General features: G+C 39.6%; 1 protein-coding gene across 1 annotated transcript in view; it reads left to right on the top strand.

Moving 5' to 3' along the window:
• Positions 1–11233, top strand: part of LOC126251912 (aprataxin) — a 93462-nt gene extending 82229 nt beyond the window's left edge. Inside the window, exons 3-4 of the mRNA XM_049952643.1 lie at positions 2102–2235; positions 10908–11233. Of these exons, the coding sequence (XP_049808600.1) occupies positions 2102–2235; positions 10908–11071 (298 nt within the window). The 3' untranslated portion in view covers positions 11072–11233. The remainder of the gene's footprint in view (positions 1–2101; positions 2236–10907) is intronic.
• The last annotated feature ends 3759 nt before the right edge of the window (positions 11234–14992 follow it).

The following is a 14992-nucleotide window of genomic DNA, read 5'->3' as shown; positions in this document are numbered from 1 at the left end:
GGGCACTCAAGTCTCCATGAATTCTCACGTGGTAGTCTTTGTGGGAACATCTCTGATCAGAATGGCCTCTGTCCACCATGTGCAACAATCCACTGCCATAAACAAATACCTGTAGCCTTCAGAAGGGGGAGGGGCGCAGCCAGATCAATGTGGACATACCCAAAACATGCACTAGAAATTGGGAATTGTCCTACTGGAGCATGCACATGGTGTCCTACTTTACTGTGTTGGCACTGAAGGCAGGAGCGGGCCCAGTCCCATGTATCGTTCTTGACTGACGGCTACACAAAACGGTCTGTCACAAACCTCACTGAGATGTTAGTTTGTGGGTGCGCCAAGTTGTCAATGCTGTCAAATTGTCATCAGAATTGGGGAGTAATGTATTGGCATGGTCTAGCAGTAGAAATGTGGCACCATACTTAGACAAGCCGCAGGGCACGTCCATAAGTTGGGAATGCAGGCCGGTGGAAGAGTCTGCAACAAAGATTGTAGTTGTGTTCCGAAAGTTAGAGCACTTGCAAGTTCAGAACAATCCAACATCGAAGTTTGCCCATTGATGTGTGAAAAATAGTCTGCCACAATAGTGTCAGTTCCATGGCTATCACACACATCTGTAGAAAATCATCGTATGTACTCGATTTGGCGAGCCTGCTGTGAAGAACATGAACTGCTGATTTTGTGGAAACTTGACACGATGGGTTTGTGGTTGGTAAATATTGTGACAGGTCTGCCCTCAATGAAGGGGTGGAAATGCTTGACACTCATAAATTTCAAGGAGTTCTGTGGCATATGCACGGCAGCAAGTTTGGCCGGCATGTACCTTCTGAGAGAAAAAAACTTTGTGGTTGCCAATGTCTGTTTACCTTCTGACAGAGTGCTGCACCTGTTTTGAACTGGCTTGCTTTGACTACACAAGCTGGGTGGGCTCCTAATGCATGAGCATCATGCAGTCTGTTTTGCAGCTTTGTGAAGACTGACTCTGTCTTGTGCATCTGTGGAAGCGGGCGTTTGGCATTTTTGTTACCTCCAGCCAATGCATTGTGTAGCATTGTCCGAATGGCGGACATTCTGGGAGTTGGCGTTGATAAAAAGCATATCATTCCCAGGAATCGCCTGAGTTCTTGATAATTTTGAGGTTGAGGGAGAGTATGCAACAGTTCCACTCTTTCACTTTGAGACGTAGGATCCCATGACGCTGTGAACTGTGGAGTGTGCTGTATCATGTCGAGTTGCTTCTTGATGTTCTGGATGGTGTCGTCAATGTCTCAGTGGAAGTTTTGCATGGACGACATGCTGGTATGGGATGATGTGGGGTATGTGTAAAGAAAAATTGTCCACTGCCACACCACTGTAGTTTTGGGCTCATCATTTATGTAGGGAAATTTTCACTTCATAAAAGGAAGAGTACACATATTTGTGCTTATGTCCACTTAACTTTATTATACAGTGTGACAGAACAACAAATTACATCAGGTGGGAAATGAAACATCCTTCTCAAACCTGGTCCAAAGAAACTAGCCTCGAAGATAATGAAGATAGTGTCCTGTTAACTATTGATAGTCTCTCCCACATATTCTTATCAATTTAATTACTGAGTTTTAACTTTGTGGTTGTGCACACAATAACACTGTTGCCTATGTGCATCTCAGATGCAGAATAACATGACAAGAGACGTGGTTGTCTAACTTAGACCTGTGCACATGCATTGTTTTGACTATTTTTAGTATAAACATAGCGAAGCACACTAATAATCTCCACTCCTAAAATTAATCTGTAGGTTGCTGCCTAGTTTTCTGTTTAAAGAAGGTGGCAAGAAGTCAACCTCATCTAACTGCAATCCCATAATCTTGTGGAATTGAATGAGAAGGAAAGACTTCCTTGAATGTGTGCATGAAAACAGTAATTCATAACTCTTCTTCCGTACAATGAACAAGAAAGGTTAAATAGCGTTGTATGAAGGCTAACAATAACAGTCTGGCAGATTGATAGCAGTAATCCACAGACATGCTGGGCACAACTGTAGATTATTTGTGTTATAGTTTTGTAACTAAGTAAGTACAAATCAAAAATGTGGAAGTTATATTTTTTAAATATTTTGCAGGATTGGTTACCACGCAGTTGCAAGTATGGCAAGACTACATTTGCATGTGATCAGTGATGACTTCAACTCACCATCTCTCAAAACAAAGAAGCACTGGAACACTTTTACAACTGACTTCTTTGTTCCCTCAGCAAGTATGTACTTTGCGGACCATCTGTTGTGACCTTAAGAAATTCTAAAGATGAAAGTAGAGCATCTACATGCCCCCCTCCCATACTCTGCTAAGCTGATCTGCCATTTCATAGTTGGTGAAAACAATATTGTTGTTGTTTTTCTGACTCTCTCCTGTGCAAGCTTCATCTCCCAGTACCTGCTGCAACCTACATCCTTCTGAATCTGTTTAGTGTACCCATCACTTGATCTCCCTCTACGATTTTTACCCTCCACGCTGCCCTCCAATACTAAATTGGTGATCCCTTGATGCCTCAGAATATGCCCTACCAACCGATCCCGTCTTCTAGTCAAGTTGTGACACAGATTTCTCTTCTCTCCAATTCTATTCAATACCGCCTCATTAGTTATGTGATCTACCCATCTAATCTTCTGTAGCACCACATTTCAAAAGCTTCTATTCTCTTCTTGTCCAAACTATTTATCGTCCATGTTTCGCTTCCATACATGGCTACACTCCATACAAATACTTTCAGAAACGACTTCCTGACACTTAAATCTATACTCGATGTTAACAAATTTCTCTTCTTCAGAAACGCTTTCCTTGCTATTGCCATTCTACATTTTATACCCTCTCTACTTCGACCATCATCAGTTATTTTGCTCCCCAAATAGCAAAACTCCTTTACTACTTTAAGTGTCTCATTTCCTAATCTAATTTCGGCAGCATCACCCAATTTAATTCGACTACATTCCATTATCGTCGTTTTGCTTTTGTTGATGTTCATCTTATATCCTCCTTTCAAGAAATTGTCCATTCCGTTCAACTGCTCTTCCAGGTCCTTCACTGTCTCTGACAGAATCACAATGTCATCGGCAAACCTCAAAGTTTTTATTTCTTCTCCATGGATTTTAAACCTACTCCGTATTTTTCTTTTGTTTCCTTTACTGCTTGCTCAATATACAGATTGAATAACATCAGGGATAGGATACAACCCTGTCTCACTCCCTTCCCAACCACTGCTTCCCTTTCATGTCCCTCGACTCTTATAACTGCCATCTGGTTTCTCCACAAATTGTAAATAGCCTTTCGCTCCCTGTATTTTACCCCTGCCACTTTGAAAGAGATTATTCCTCTCAACATTGTCAAAAGCATTCTCTAAGTCTACAAACGCTAGAAACGTAGGTTTGCCTTTCCTTAATCTATTTTCTAAGATAGGTCATAGGGTCAGTATTGCCTCACGTGTTCCTATATTTCTGCGGAATCCAAACTGATCTTTGCCGAGGTCGGCTTCTACCAGTTTTTCCATTCGTGTGTAAAGAATTTGTGTTAGTATTTTGCAGCCGTGGCTTATTAAACTGATAGTTCAGTAATTTTCACATCTGTCAACACCTGCTTTCTTTGGGATTGGGATTATTATACTCTTCTTGAAGTCTGAGGGTATTTCGCCTGTCTCATACATGCTGCTCATCAGATGGTAGAGTTTTGTCAGGACTGGCTCTCCCAAGGCTGTCAGTAGTTCTAATGGGATGTTGTCTACTCTCGGGGCCTTGTTTCAACTTAGGTCTTTCAGTGCTCTGTCAAACTCTTCACTCAGTATTGTATTTCCCATTTCATCTTCATCTACATTCTCTTCCATTTCTATAATACTGTTCTCAAGAACACCACTCTTGTATAGACCCTTTATATACTCCTCCTACCTTTCTGCTTTCCCTTCTTTGCTTAGTACTGGGTTTCCATCGGAGCTCTTGATATTCATGCAAGTCGTCCTCTTTTCTCCAAATGTCTCTTTAATTTTCCCGTAGGCAGTATTTATCTTACTCTTAGTGATATGTGCCTCTACATCCTTACATTTGTCCTCTAGCCATCCCTGCTTAGCCATTTTGCACTTCCTGTCTATCTCATTTTTGATACGTTTGTATTTCTTTTTGCCTGCTTCATTGATGCATTTTTATATTTTCTCCTTTCATCAGTTAAATTCAATATCTCTTCTGTTACCCAAGGATTTCTATTAGCCCTCATCTTTTTACCTACTTGAACCTCCGCTACCTTCACTATTCCATCTCTCAAAGCTACCCATTCTTCTTCTACTGTATTTCTTTCCCCCATTCTTGTCAATCGTTCCTTAATTCGCTCCCTGAAGCTCTCTGCAACCTCTGGTTCTTTCAGTTTATCCAGGTCCCATCTCCTCAATTTCCCACCTTTTTGCAATTTCTTCAGTTTTAATCTACAGTTCATAACCAATAGATTGTGCTCAGAGTCCACATCTGCCCCTGGAAATGTCTTACAATTTAAAACCTGGTTCCTGAATCTGTGTCTTACCATTATATAATCTATCTGAAACCTGTCAGTATCTCCAGGCTTGTTCCATGTATACAACCTTCTTATATGATTCTTGAACCAAGTGTTAGCTATGATTAAGTTATGCTCTGTGCAAAATTCTACCAGGCGGCTTCCTCTTTCATTCCTTACTCCCATTCCATATTCACCTACTACCTTTCTTTCTCTTCCTTTTCCTAGTGTCGAGTTCCAGTCACCCATGACTATTAAATTTTTGTATCCCTTCACTATCTGAATAATTTCTTTTATCTCATCATACATTTCATCAATCTCTTTGTCATCTGCGGAGCTAGTTGGCATATAAACTTGTACTACTGTGGTAGGTTTGGGCTTCGTATCTATCTTGGCCAGAATAATGTGTTCACTGTGCTGTTTGTAGTAGCTTACCCGCATTCCTATTTTCCTATTCATTATTAAACCTACTCCTGCATTACCACTATTTGATTTTGTATTTATAACCCTGTATTCACCTGACCAGAAGTCTTGTTCCTTCTGCCACCATCCTACACTAATTCCCACTATATCTAACTTTAGCCTATCAATTTCCCTTTTTAAATTTTCTAACCTACCTGCCCGATTAAGGGATCTGACATTCCACGCTCCTATCCGTAAAACGCCAGTTTTCTTTCTCCTGATAACAATGTCCTCCTGAGCAGTCCCCACCTGGAGATCCGAATGGGGGACTATTTTACCTCCAGAATATTTTACCCAAGAGGACGCCATCATCATTTATCCATACCGTAAAGCTGCATGCCCTCGGGAAAAAATTACAGCCGTAGTTTCCCCTTGCTTTCAGCCGTTCACAGTACCAGCACAGCAAGACCGTTTTGGTTAGTGTTACAAGGCCTGATCAGTCAATCATCCAGACTGTTGCCCCTGCAACTACTGAAAAGGCTGCTGCCCCTCTTCAGGAACCACACATTTGTCTGGCCTCTCAACAGATACCCTTCCGTTGTGGTTGAACCTACGGTACGGCAAGGTCCATGGTTCATGGGGGGGAGGAAAATGAAATAGAGTAGATGGGATTGTAATAGAATTTGTAAGGATATAAGGAGAGATGTAGATGAAACAGATATTCCATCAGATTCTTAATTGTGAAGGAGAAAATGTTGCTGCTTAAAAAAATCCTTTTTTTCTCTCCTTTTATCCCCCTTCCCGAATCCACATTTTATCCTCTTTACTTCAGACAGTTATTTTGCTGCCAAAGTAAAAAAAAATTACCTATTTTTAGTGTCTTGTTTCATAATCTAATTCTCTCAGCATCACCTGATTTAATTCGACTGCATTCCATTAGCATTTTTTTTTATGTTGATCTTATAGCCTCCTTTCAAGACTCTGTCAGTTTCATTCACCTGCTCTTCTAAGTCTTTTGCTATCTCTGAGAGAATGACAATGTTGTGAGCAAACCTTGATGTTTTTAATATCTTCTCCCTGAACTTTAATTGCTCCTGCCAGTTTGTCATTTTTTTCTTTACTGCTTGTGAAAATGCACAGATTGAGTAACATCAGGGATCGGCTACAATGCTGTCGTACTCTCTTTTCAACTTTTATGTCCTTTGGCTCTTATAACTGCTGACTGGTTTCTGCAGTGAACTGGTCAATTGACAATAGCACATTCCTTGTGTTCACTGTAGGTTCTACATCTACATCACTGAAAACTTTCAACCTGCTGGCTGACCTGTGATTGAAACATGACCCCAGTTGGTAGGGGTTGGAGGCCCAAAAATATTGTTTTAAGCAAGTGCTCCAACACACAGTTATTGAAACTTTCATTGGGATTTTGAGCTCTCCCATGGGTGCATTTAGCAAGCAGGTGTTTGTTAGCTATGTATCTGTAGACAGGTTTTACATCATCTGCTATTGACATTGATGGTCATGTCTGTATTCATCAGCAGTTACACTAGCTGTTTGGTGCTTATATTATGGCTCAGATCCCTTTGTACACAGAGAATGACAGGGTTCCTCTGTTACGTTTAAACTTATTCCTACTATTAAGTTTCCTTATTCTGCCCATGTTTATAATCTGCAGAGATGAAATGTAACTTCAACACAATTCCTAAAAATGAAGTGCTATTTCAGATCATTACGATCACTAAAATGAAAACAGAATGCTGAACTGATGTTCCCCTGTTACCTACAGCACCTCAACACCATCCTGACCAACCTACAAAGCAGTGGTCAAAGAATAAGTAGAGTGCAGCCAAAGGAAGTCTGCTGCAGCTGTGACAAACTTAGCTCAATTAGTAGCAAGCAGAAGGGGGCCTGTCATTTAGAAAATACTCTTTTTTCCATTAATATACACCAAACATACAAAAACCATACATATTCTGATTCGGGAAAGACTAGGGTGTAACCTAACACAACAACAACAAAAAAACTTGTTATTTTTGACAGATTTTCTGTTCGTGGTTCCATTAAGAATTTGTTTTGGAAGGATTTCTTTCTTTCCTTTCTTTTTTTTTTCTTTTTTGTTTCATCAGTCTTGAAACTGATTTTGTGTCCACTGTGACTTCTGCTCCTCACCTCAGATTACCACTTAAACTCAGTATCCTCAATTACTGTTTGTATATATTCGAATCTCTCTCTACTCCTCTGTCTCCATTGAAATGTTTCCCTAATGTCATTAACACTTGTACCATCACCTTGTCCATTCTTCTAATTAGTATTTTACTCATAGCTGTATTCTTTTCCTCACTAATTCTGTGGAGAAGCACCTCATGTCGTATTTTCAGTACATTTAATTTTCAGCATCCTACTGTAACATTACGTCTGAAACATTTTGATTCTCTTCATTTCCTGTTTTCTTGTACTCATTGATTCACTTCCATACAATGCTTGTCTCCAGATGTACCTTCTCACAAGGGAACCTCCCCATCGCACCCCCCTCAGATTTAGTTATAAGTTGGCACAGTGGATAGGCCTTGAAAAACTGAACACAGATCAATCGAGAAAACAGGAAGAAGTTGTGTGGAACTATGAAAAAAAATTAGTAAAATATACAAACTGAGTAGTCCATGCGAAGATAGGCAACATCAAGGACATTGGGAGTCAAGGAGCGCCGTGGTCCCGTGGTTAGCGAGAGCAGCTACGGAACGAGAGGTCCTAGGTTCAAGTCTTCCCTCGAGTGAAAAGTTTAATTTTTTATTTTCAGTTTATGTGACAATCTCTTATGTTTTCATCACTTTTTTGGTAGTGATTATCACATCCACAAGAAAACCTAAATCGGGCAAGGTAGAAGAATCTTTTTACCCATTCGCTAAGTGTACAAGTTAGATGGGTCGACAACATATTCCTGTCATGTGACGCACATATAGAATATATCAGACGTGTTTTCCCGTGGAGGAATCGGTTGACCTATGACCTTGCGATCAAATGTTTTCAGTTCCCATTGGAGAGGCACGTCCTTTCGTCTACTAATTGCACGGTTTTGCGGTGTGGTTGCAAAACACAGACACTAAACTTATTGCAGTGAACAGAGACGTCAGTGAACGAACGGACAGATCATAACTTTGGGAAAATAAAGAAAGTAAAATTTTCGGTCGAGGGAAGACTTGAACCAAGGACACCTCATTCTGCAGCTACTCATGCTAACCACGGGACCACGGCACTTCTGAGCTCAGAGTATCCTTGATGTTGCCTATCTTCCGCATGGACTACTCAGTTTGTATATTTTACTAATTTTTTTCACAGTTCCACACAACTTCTTCATGTTTTCTCAATTGATCTGTGTTCATTTTTTCAGGGCCTATCCACTGTGCCAACTTATAACTAAATCTGAGGGGGGTGCGATGGGGAGGTTCCCTTGTCAGAAATTTATTTCTCAAATTGAGGCCCACATTTGGTGCTATCACTCAATTGGAATAATAAAGTGATTGACAGCTAGTTGATTATGAGGCATCTACCTTAGCAACAGCCAAATCAGCGAATGAGCTTGGTCATGCCTTCTGCCTCTTCACTGTTGTCATATCACTCTGCTACCTCAAGAAGTGCCAATTTCTGCCGTCAGTTGAAGACGACACTTCTGCCGAGTAAAGAATTGTGTTTCATTTCTCTCTGTGCGGTGCATTTATTTTTGTACGAAAATGTCTTAAACTAGTTGAGAAAATTTGCAAAAAAGTGATAAAGACTATTACCACCCAGCTAAGCAAATTCAATACTGCAAATTAATGGATAGAAGGTGAATCTACCCATAACAAAATGGCCAGTTGTTGCTCCTGCAGCCATGTTGTGTGTACAAACAAATGGGAACTGATAACATTGGCCAACCCCCCATGCCCGACTGTCAGTCATTTTGTTAATTTGATTCATACAGAGTAAACTTCTTTTGACAAGAAATGTCTGTTCCTTCTTATGTAATCCTTGCTTTGTCCATCATATATTATTTTGCTCATGAGGTAGCAGGATTCCTTCATTTCATCTGCTACATTGTTCCCGGTTTTGATGTAAAGTTTGTCGCTAATCTCATTTCTACTGCACCTCAATACCTTCATCTTTCTTTGATTTACTCTCAATCTGTATTCTGTGTTCAACGGACTGTTCATTTTATTCCATTCCTTACGCCTTGTAATTCTTCCTCATATACATAGATACAGGGTGGTGGTGGTGAGGGCATGGTGAGATAGGTTCCTGACAAAGGTGCAGGCACAGAGGGGATCAAATACTGACCAAAAAAAGATGATGGTTTGAGTTCTCTTATCTCTTGTGTTCCTATATTCTGCCTGCAAGAAGCCTTCCCCGTGTCCAGCAACTGGAAATATATGTTGTAGGCACACTTTCATTTTCACACCAAAAAATTCTCCCCCCCCTCCCCCCAATAGAGCCTGGTTGTCTAGGGAAGGCATATCTGCAGTGACAAGAACTCACTTGGTCAGTGTGCTGAAGACTCACACCAAGGCACTGACCCCCAGACCTGGTCTGCAAACAGATCTCCTATGCCACTTCCCTTCACATACCCCACCCCCAAGAAGCAGCTATGAGAGACTTCCCCCTTTGTCACTTATTACCACCCTGGACCAGAACAGCTGAAGCACATCCTTTGTCAGGGCTTCTATTATGTATCATCATGCCCTGAAATAAGGGATATCGTACCAAAGATCCTTCCCACCCACCAGAAGTAGTGTTCTATAGCTCGCCCAACCTCCACAACATACAATCCCATATCCATGTGGAAGACCCAGGTGCAAGACCTGTCCAATCCACCTACCCAATATTTCCTGTTCCAGTCCTGTTACAGGCTTATCCTTCCCAATTAGAGGGCCACTGGTAAAAGGAGTAATGTGATATACCAGCTCTGCTGCAGTCATTGCATAGCTTTTTATATTGGTATGACTACCAACCAGCTGTCCACAATGGTGAAAAGCCTCCACCAAGCTATGGCCAATAGCACAATAGACCGTCCTGAGGCACAACATGCAGCTAAACTGGATCTTCTCCTCCACTACAAGCATTTCTGAACTGTGTAGGTGGAGTTAACTTTGCAACACATTCTCCACTCTCAAAATCATCCTGATCTCAACCTACAGAAACCTATTGTCCCCACACCGTCCACCCAACAGTTTCTGTTCCCTCTGCCCTATCATCCCTCTGTTCATGTTCCCTCACCCTCATTGGGTGCCGCTCTCTGCCAATGCCTTTCCCCTTCCCTGCTCCTTTCCTCCTCCCCCCTCCCCCCCACCCACCACTTACCACCTTCCTACCTCACAGCCTCCCAATCATAAGCCTAGCAGGCTTGTCACACCCTGTACTCTCCACTAGACAGTGCCCTTCCCCCCTGCGTACCACCCCCCTCCCCCACTCCCCATCGTATCCTGCTATCCCTGCCCCATCGCCATCCCACTCCAGGTTGCTACTTTCATTCAATGTGAGACTTGCATTCCAGTCCAAGCTACTGGAGATAGTGGTCATGTGTGCATAATGTGTGTGTGTGTGTGTGTGTGTGTGTGTGTTCTTTTCTGAAGGCTTCAGCTGAAATGTCTAATTGTGTAACAGTTTCTTTATTATGCCTGTCTGCAGCTCAACGTGTCATCTTTACGGTGAGTAGCAATCTATCCTTTCCCTAACATTGTTGATATCCCAACCTGGAGTTTCATTTCTTAGGCTAGTTAGTTAGTAAGTTAGTTAGTCAGTCAGTCAGTCAGTCACCTCCGTACTCCGTGGAGTGTAATTGCAATGCCCCACTGTGATAGCTGCTCTTTGTCAAATGTATGTTTCCGTAATATTCTACTGATGAATGAATAATAGATACATCATCATATACACAGTTATTTTCTTCAATAAATTCTTGTATCTTCATTTTTCTGTGTGGAGACTGCATAATTTATCACTTTTGTTTTCATGATCTATTTGTTGTTTCAGAAGTATTGGCAGAAGTTGAAGAACATGGTAAATTTACCCGCATTTCTAGTGAAGTCGCAAAAAAGTTGATGGACACACCACTGAAATGTAATAAGTGCAGCTTTCAGTCACCAACTATTCCAAAGTTAAAACAACATTTACTTACACATATAATGAATAAATGAATCAAACTGGACTTCAAATTGGGAATAATGTTCCTGCAGTGATTTTTTTGTTTTTTGTTTTATGGTACTTCCACGTCAACTGAGATTTTATTTTGAATAGAAAATATGGACTTTTGTCATGGATTTTATTTGCATAAAATAAATTGTCTTTATTACGCAACAGCATGCACTTATGTTTTTGTCGGCAAATATTACTTTCATTATTGAATAACATTAGCTAATGTGTACATATTAACCTGACAAGAATTAAGAAAGGAACTATATTATACGTACTCAGAAAATAAAAGCTAATAGAAGTAAGTAACACAATAAGGTCCTATATTTATCTACACTGCCCCATAATTTCTGTAATTATAGTAGTAACAGCACTCTGGTAGCATGTTCAATATTTGATGGATGCAGTGAGCACATCAATACAACTGCCTGCAGGCTTGTGGTGAACATTGTGAAAGTGTCTGTTGCTTATTGCTATTTCCTCTCAGAGGTCAACCTACAAAAGTAACAAAAAATGAGTATTTGCAAGTACTTGTAAAATACTGATGAAACTACTACATTACTGAGAGAGAAAATGATTTACTGTATCACTTAGAACCATCAGGAGACACAAGACTCCGTTCTCATCTGTTTTCATTTTCGAGTGACAGCAACTATTGAATGCTAATGGTAGTTCCACGGGGTACAAACAATGATATACTTAAAGCAAACAGTACTTTGTATGTCGTGGGGAAATTCTTTTGCAGAACTGGATGACTGATTCTTTATCTGTGTATTGCAGAAAGCTTCCGATAAAACATCTTGTGAAACACCATTTGGCAAGCTACTACTTTTACTCCTTTCATTATTCACTCTCACAAGTTGAATAGATCACTATGAAACTATACGAAGCTACAGATATTAATATGAATGTTTTTTACATTTCTTTGTTCTGAAATTACTTTTCTCCTTTCCAAATGCCAGAAGACTGTAGAAGACTGTTTCCTATGTGCTTCTTTGAGAGCTCTAATAATAATAATAACAACAATAATAATAATAATAATAATAATAATAATAATAATAATAGTGACACACATGTTACATATAGAAGAAAAATTTCAGCTGACATATATAGAATACAAAGACACAAATACAGACATTAGACCATTCTTGCATAGACCGCCAAATAACCCACAAGTCGAAGCAACAATAAAAACTATCAACACAATCATACACAACAAAATAAATGAAAACACAACTATGGAAGAGTTACAACTACTGGTTTATATAGGAGCATTCACTACACTAAATATACACATTAAGGCAGAGATGAGAACCAACCAACACACAGAAGAAACCCACAAAACCAGCATGGCAACACAGGCTACAGATCAGAATAGAAAAACTGAGAAAAGACATCAGACAGCTAACACAATTTATAAGAAATGAAATGTCAGAAAAAAAACGAAAAAGGTTAGGTAAAATCTCACAACAAGAAGTGATAGAGCAATTAGATGAAAAGAAGCAGAAATTACAAGCATTGGCCAAACGACTTAGAAGATACAAAAAAAGTGAAAATAGAAGGAAACAAAACCAAACATTCAACACAAACCAAAAGAAATTTTACCAGACAATAGATAACACACACATTAAAATAGACAATCCACCAAACATAACAGACATGGAACACTTCTGGAGCAACATATGGTCAAACCCGGTACAACATAACAGGCATGCACGGTGGATACAGGCAGAAACACACACATACAAGATGATACCACAAATGCCTGAAGTGATAATTTTGCAGCATGAAGTCACCCAAGCAATTAATTCTACTCACAATTGGAAAGCCCCTGGTAAAGATAAAATAGCAAATTTCTGGCTAAAGAAGTTCACCTCAACACATTCACATCTAACTAAATTATTTAACAATATGAATATAATAGAGGGAAACATTCCACACGGGAAAAATATATTTAAAAACAAATATGATGTGACTTACCATATGAAACCACTGGCAGGTTGATAGATACATAAACAAACACATACATACACACAAAATTCAAGCTTTCGCAACCAATGGTTGCTTCGTCAGGAAAGAGGGAAGGAGAGGGAAAGATGAAAGGATGTGGGTTTTAAGGGAGAGGGTAAGGAGTCATTCCAATCCCAGGAGCGGAAAGACTTACCTTGGGGGAAAAAAGGACAGGTATACACTCGCGCGCGCGCGCTCTCTCTCTCTCTCTCTCTCTCACACACACACACACACACACACACACACACACACACACACACACACAAGCAGGGACTTTCCAATTGTGAGTAGAATTAATTGCTTGGGTGACTTCATGTTGCAAAATTATCACTTCAGGCATTTGTGGTATCATCTTGTATGTGTCTGTTTCTGCTTGTATCCACCGTGCATGCCTGTTGTCTGCTTGTGTATGTGTATGTGCGGATGGATATGTGTGTGTGTGCACGAGTGTATACCTGTCCTTTTTTCCCCCTAAGGTAAGTCTTTCTGCTCCCGGGATTGGAATGACTCCTTACCCTCTCCCTTAAAACCCACATCCTTTCATCTTTCCCTCTCCTTCCCTCTTTCCTGACGAAGCAATCATTGGTTGCGAAAGCTTGAATTTTGTGTGTATGTATGTGTTTCTTTGTGTATCTATCGACCTGCCAGCGCTTTCATATGGTAAGTCACATCATCTTTGTTTTTAAATATAAATTATTTAACAGTTACATTGCAGACACATACACATTCCCTGATACACTTTCACAAGGAATAACTTATCTGAAACCTAAAGATCAAGCAGACACAGCAAACCCAGCTAAATATCGCCCCATAACATGCCTACCAACAATATACAAAATATTAACTTCAGTCATTACACAGAAATTAATGACACATACAACACAGAACAAAATTATAAATGAAGAACAAAACGGCTGTTGCAAAGGAGCACGAGGATGTAAAGAGCAACTGATAATAGATGCAGAGGTGACATTTCAAGCTAAAACTAAACAAAGGTCGCTACACTACGCATACATTGATTACCAAAAAGCTTTTGATAGTGTACCCCACTCATGGTTACTACAAATATTGGAAATATACAAAGTAGATCCTAAATTGATACAGTTCCTAAACATAGTAATGAAAAATTGGAAAACCACACTTAATATCCAAACAAATTCAAATAATATCACATCACAGCCAATACAGATTAAGTGTGGAATATACTAAGGAGACTCATTAAGTCCTTTCTGGTTCTACCTTGCTCTGAACCCACTATCCAACATGCTAAATAATACAAATTATGGATACAAAATTACTGGAACATACCCACACAAAATCACACATTTGCTATACATGGATGATCTAAAACTACTGGCAGCAACAAATCAACAACTCAGCCAATTACTAAAGATAACAGAAGTATTCAGCAATGATATAAATATGGCTTTTGGAACAGACAAATGTAAGAAAAATTGCATACTCAAGGGAAAACACACTAAACAAGAAGATTACATATTGGATAACCACAGCGACTGCATAGAAGCAATGGAAAAAACAGATGCCTATACATATCTAGGATACAGACAAAAAATAGGAATAGATAATACAAATATTAAAGAAGAACTAAAAGAAAAATATAGACAAAGACTAACAAAAATACTGAAAACAGAATTGACAGCAAGAAACAAGACAAAAGCTATAAATACTTACGCTATACCAATATTGACCTACTCATTTGGAGTAGTGAAATGGAGTAACACAGACCTAGAAGCACTGAATACACTTACACGATCACAATGCCACAAATATAGAATACATCACATACATTCAGCAACAGAAAGATTCACATTAAGGAGAAATGAAGGGGATTTATCAACATAAAAAAACCTACATTATGGACAGGTAGACAATTTAAGAAAATTCTTTCTAGAACG

The sequence above is a fragment of the Schistocerca nitens genome, chromosome 4 (genome assembly GCF_023898315.1).
Source record: "Schistocerca nitens isolate TAMUIC-IGC-003100 chromosome 4, iqSchNite1.1, whole genome shotgun sequence".
Taxonomy (NCBI): domain Eukaryota; kingdom Metazoa; phylum Arthropoda; class Insecta; order Orthoptera; family Acrididae; genus Schistocerca; species Schistocerca nitens.
Note: the sequence above shows the minus strand (reverse complement) of the source record. Positions and strands in the feature narration are given on the sequence as shown.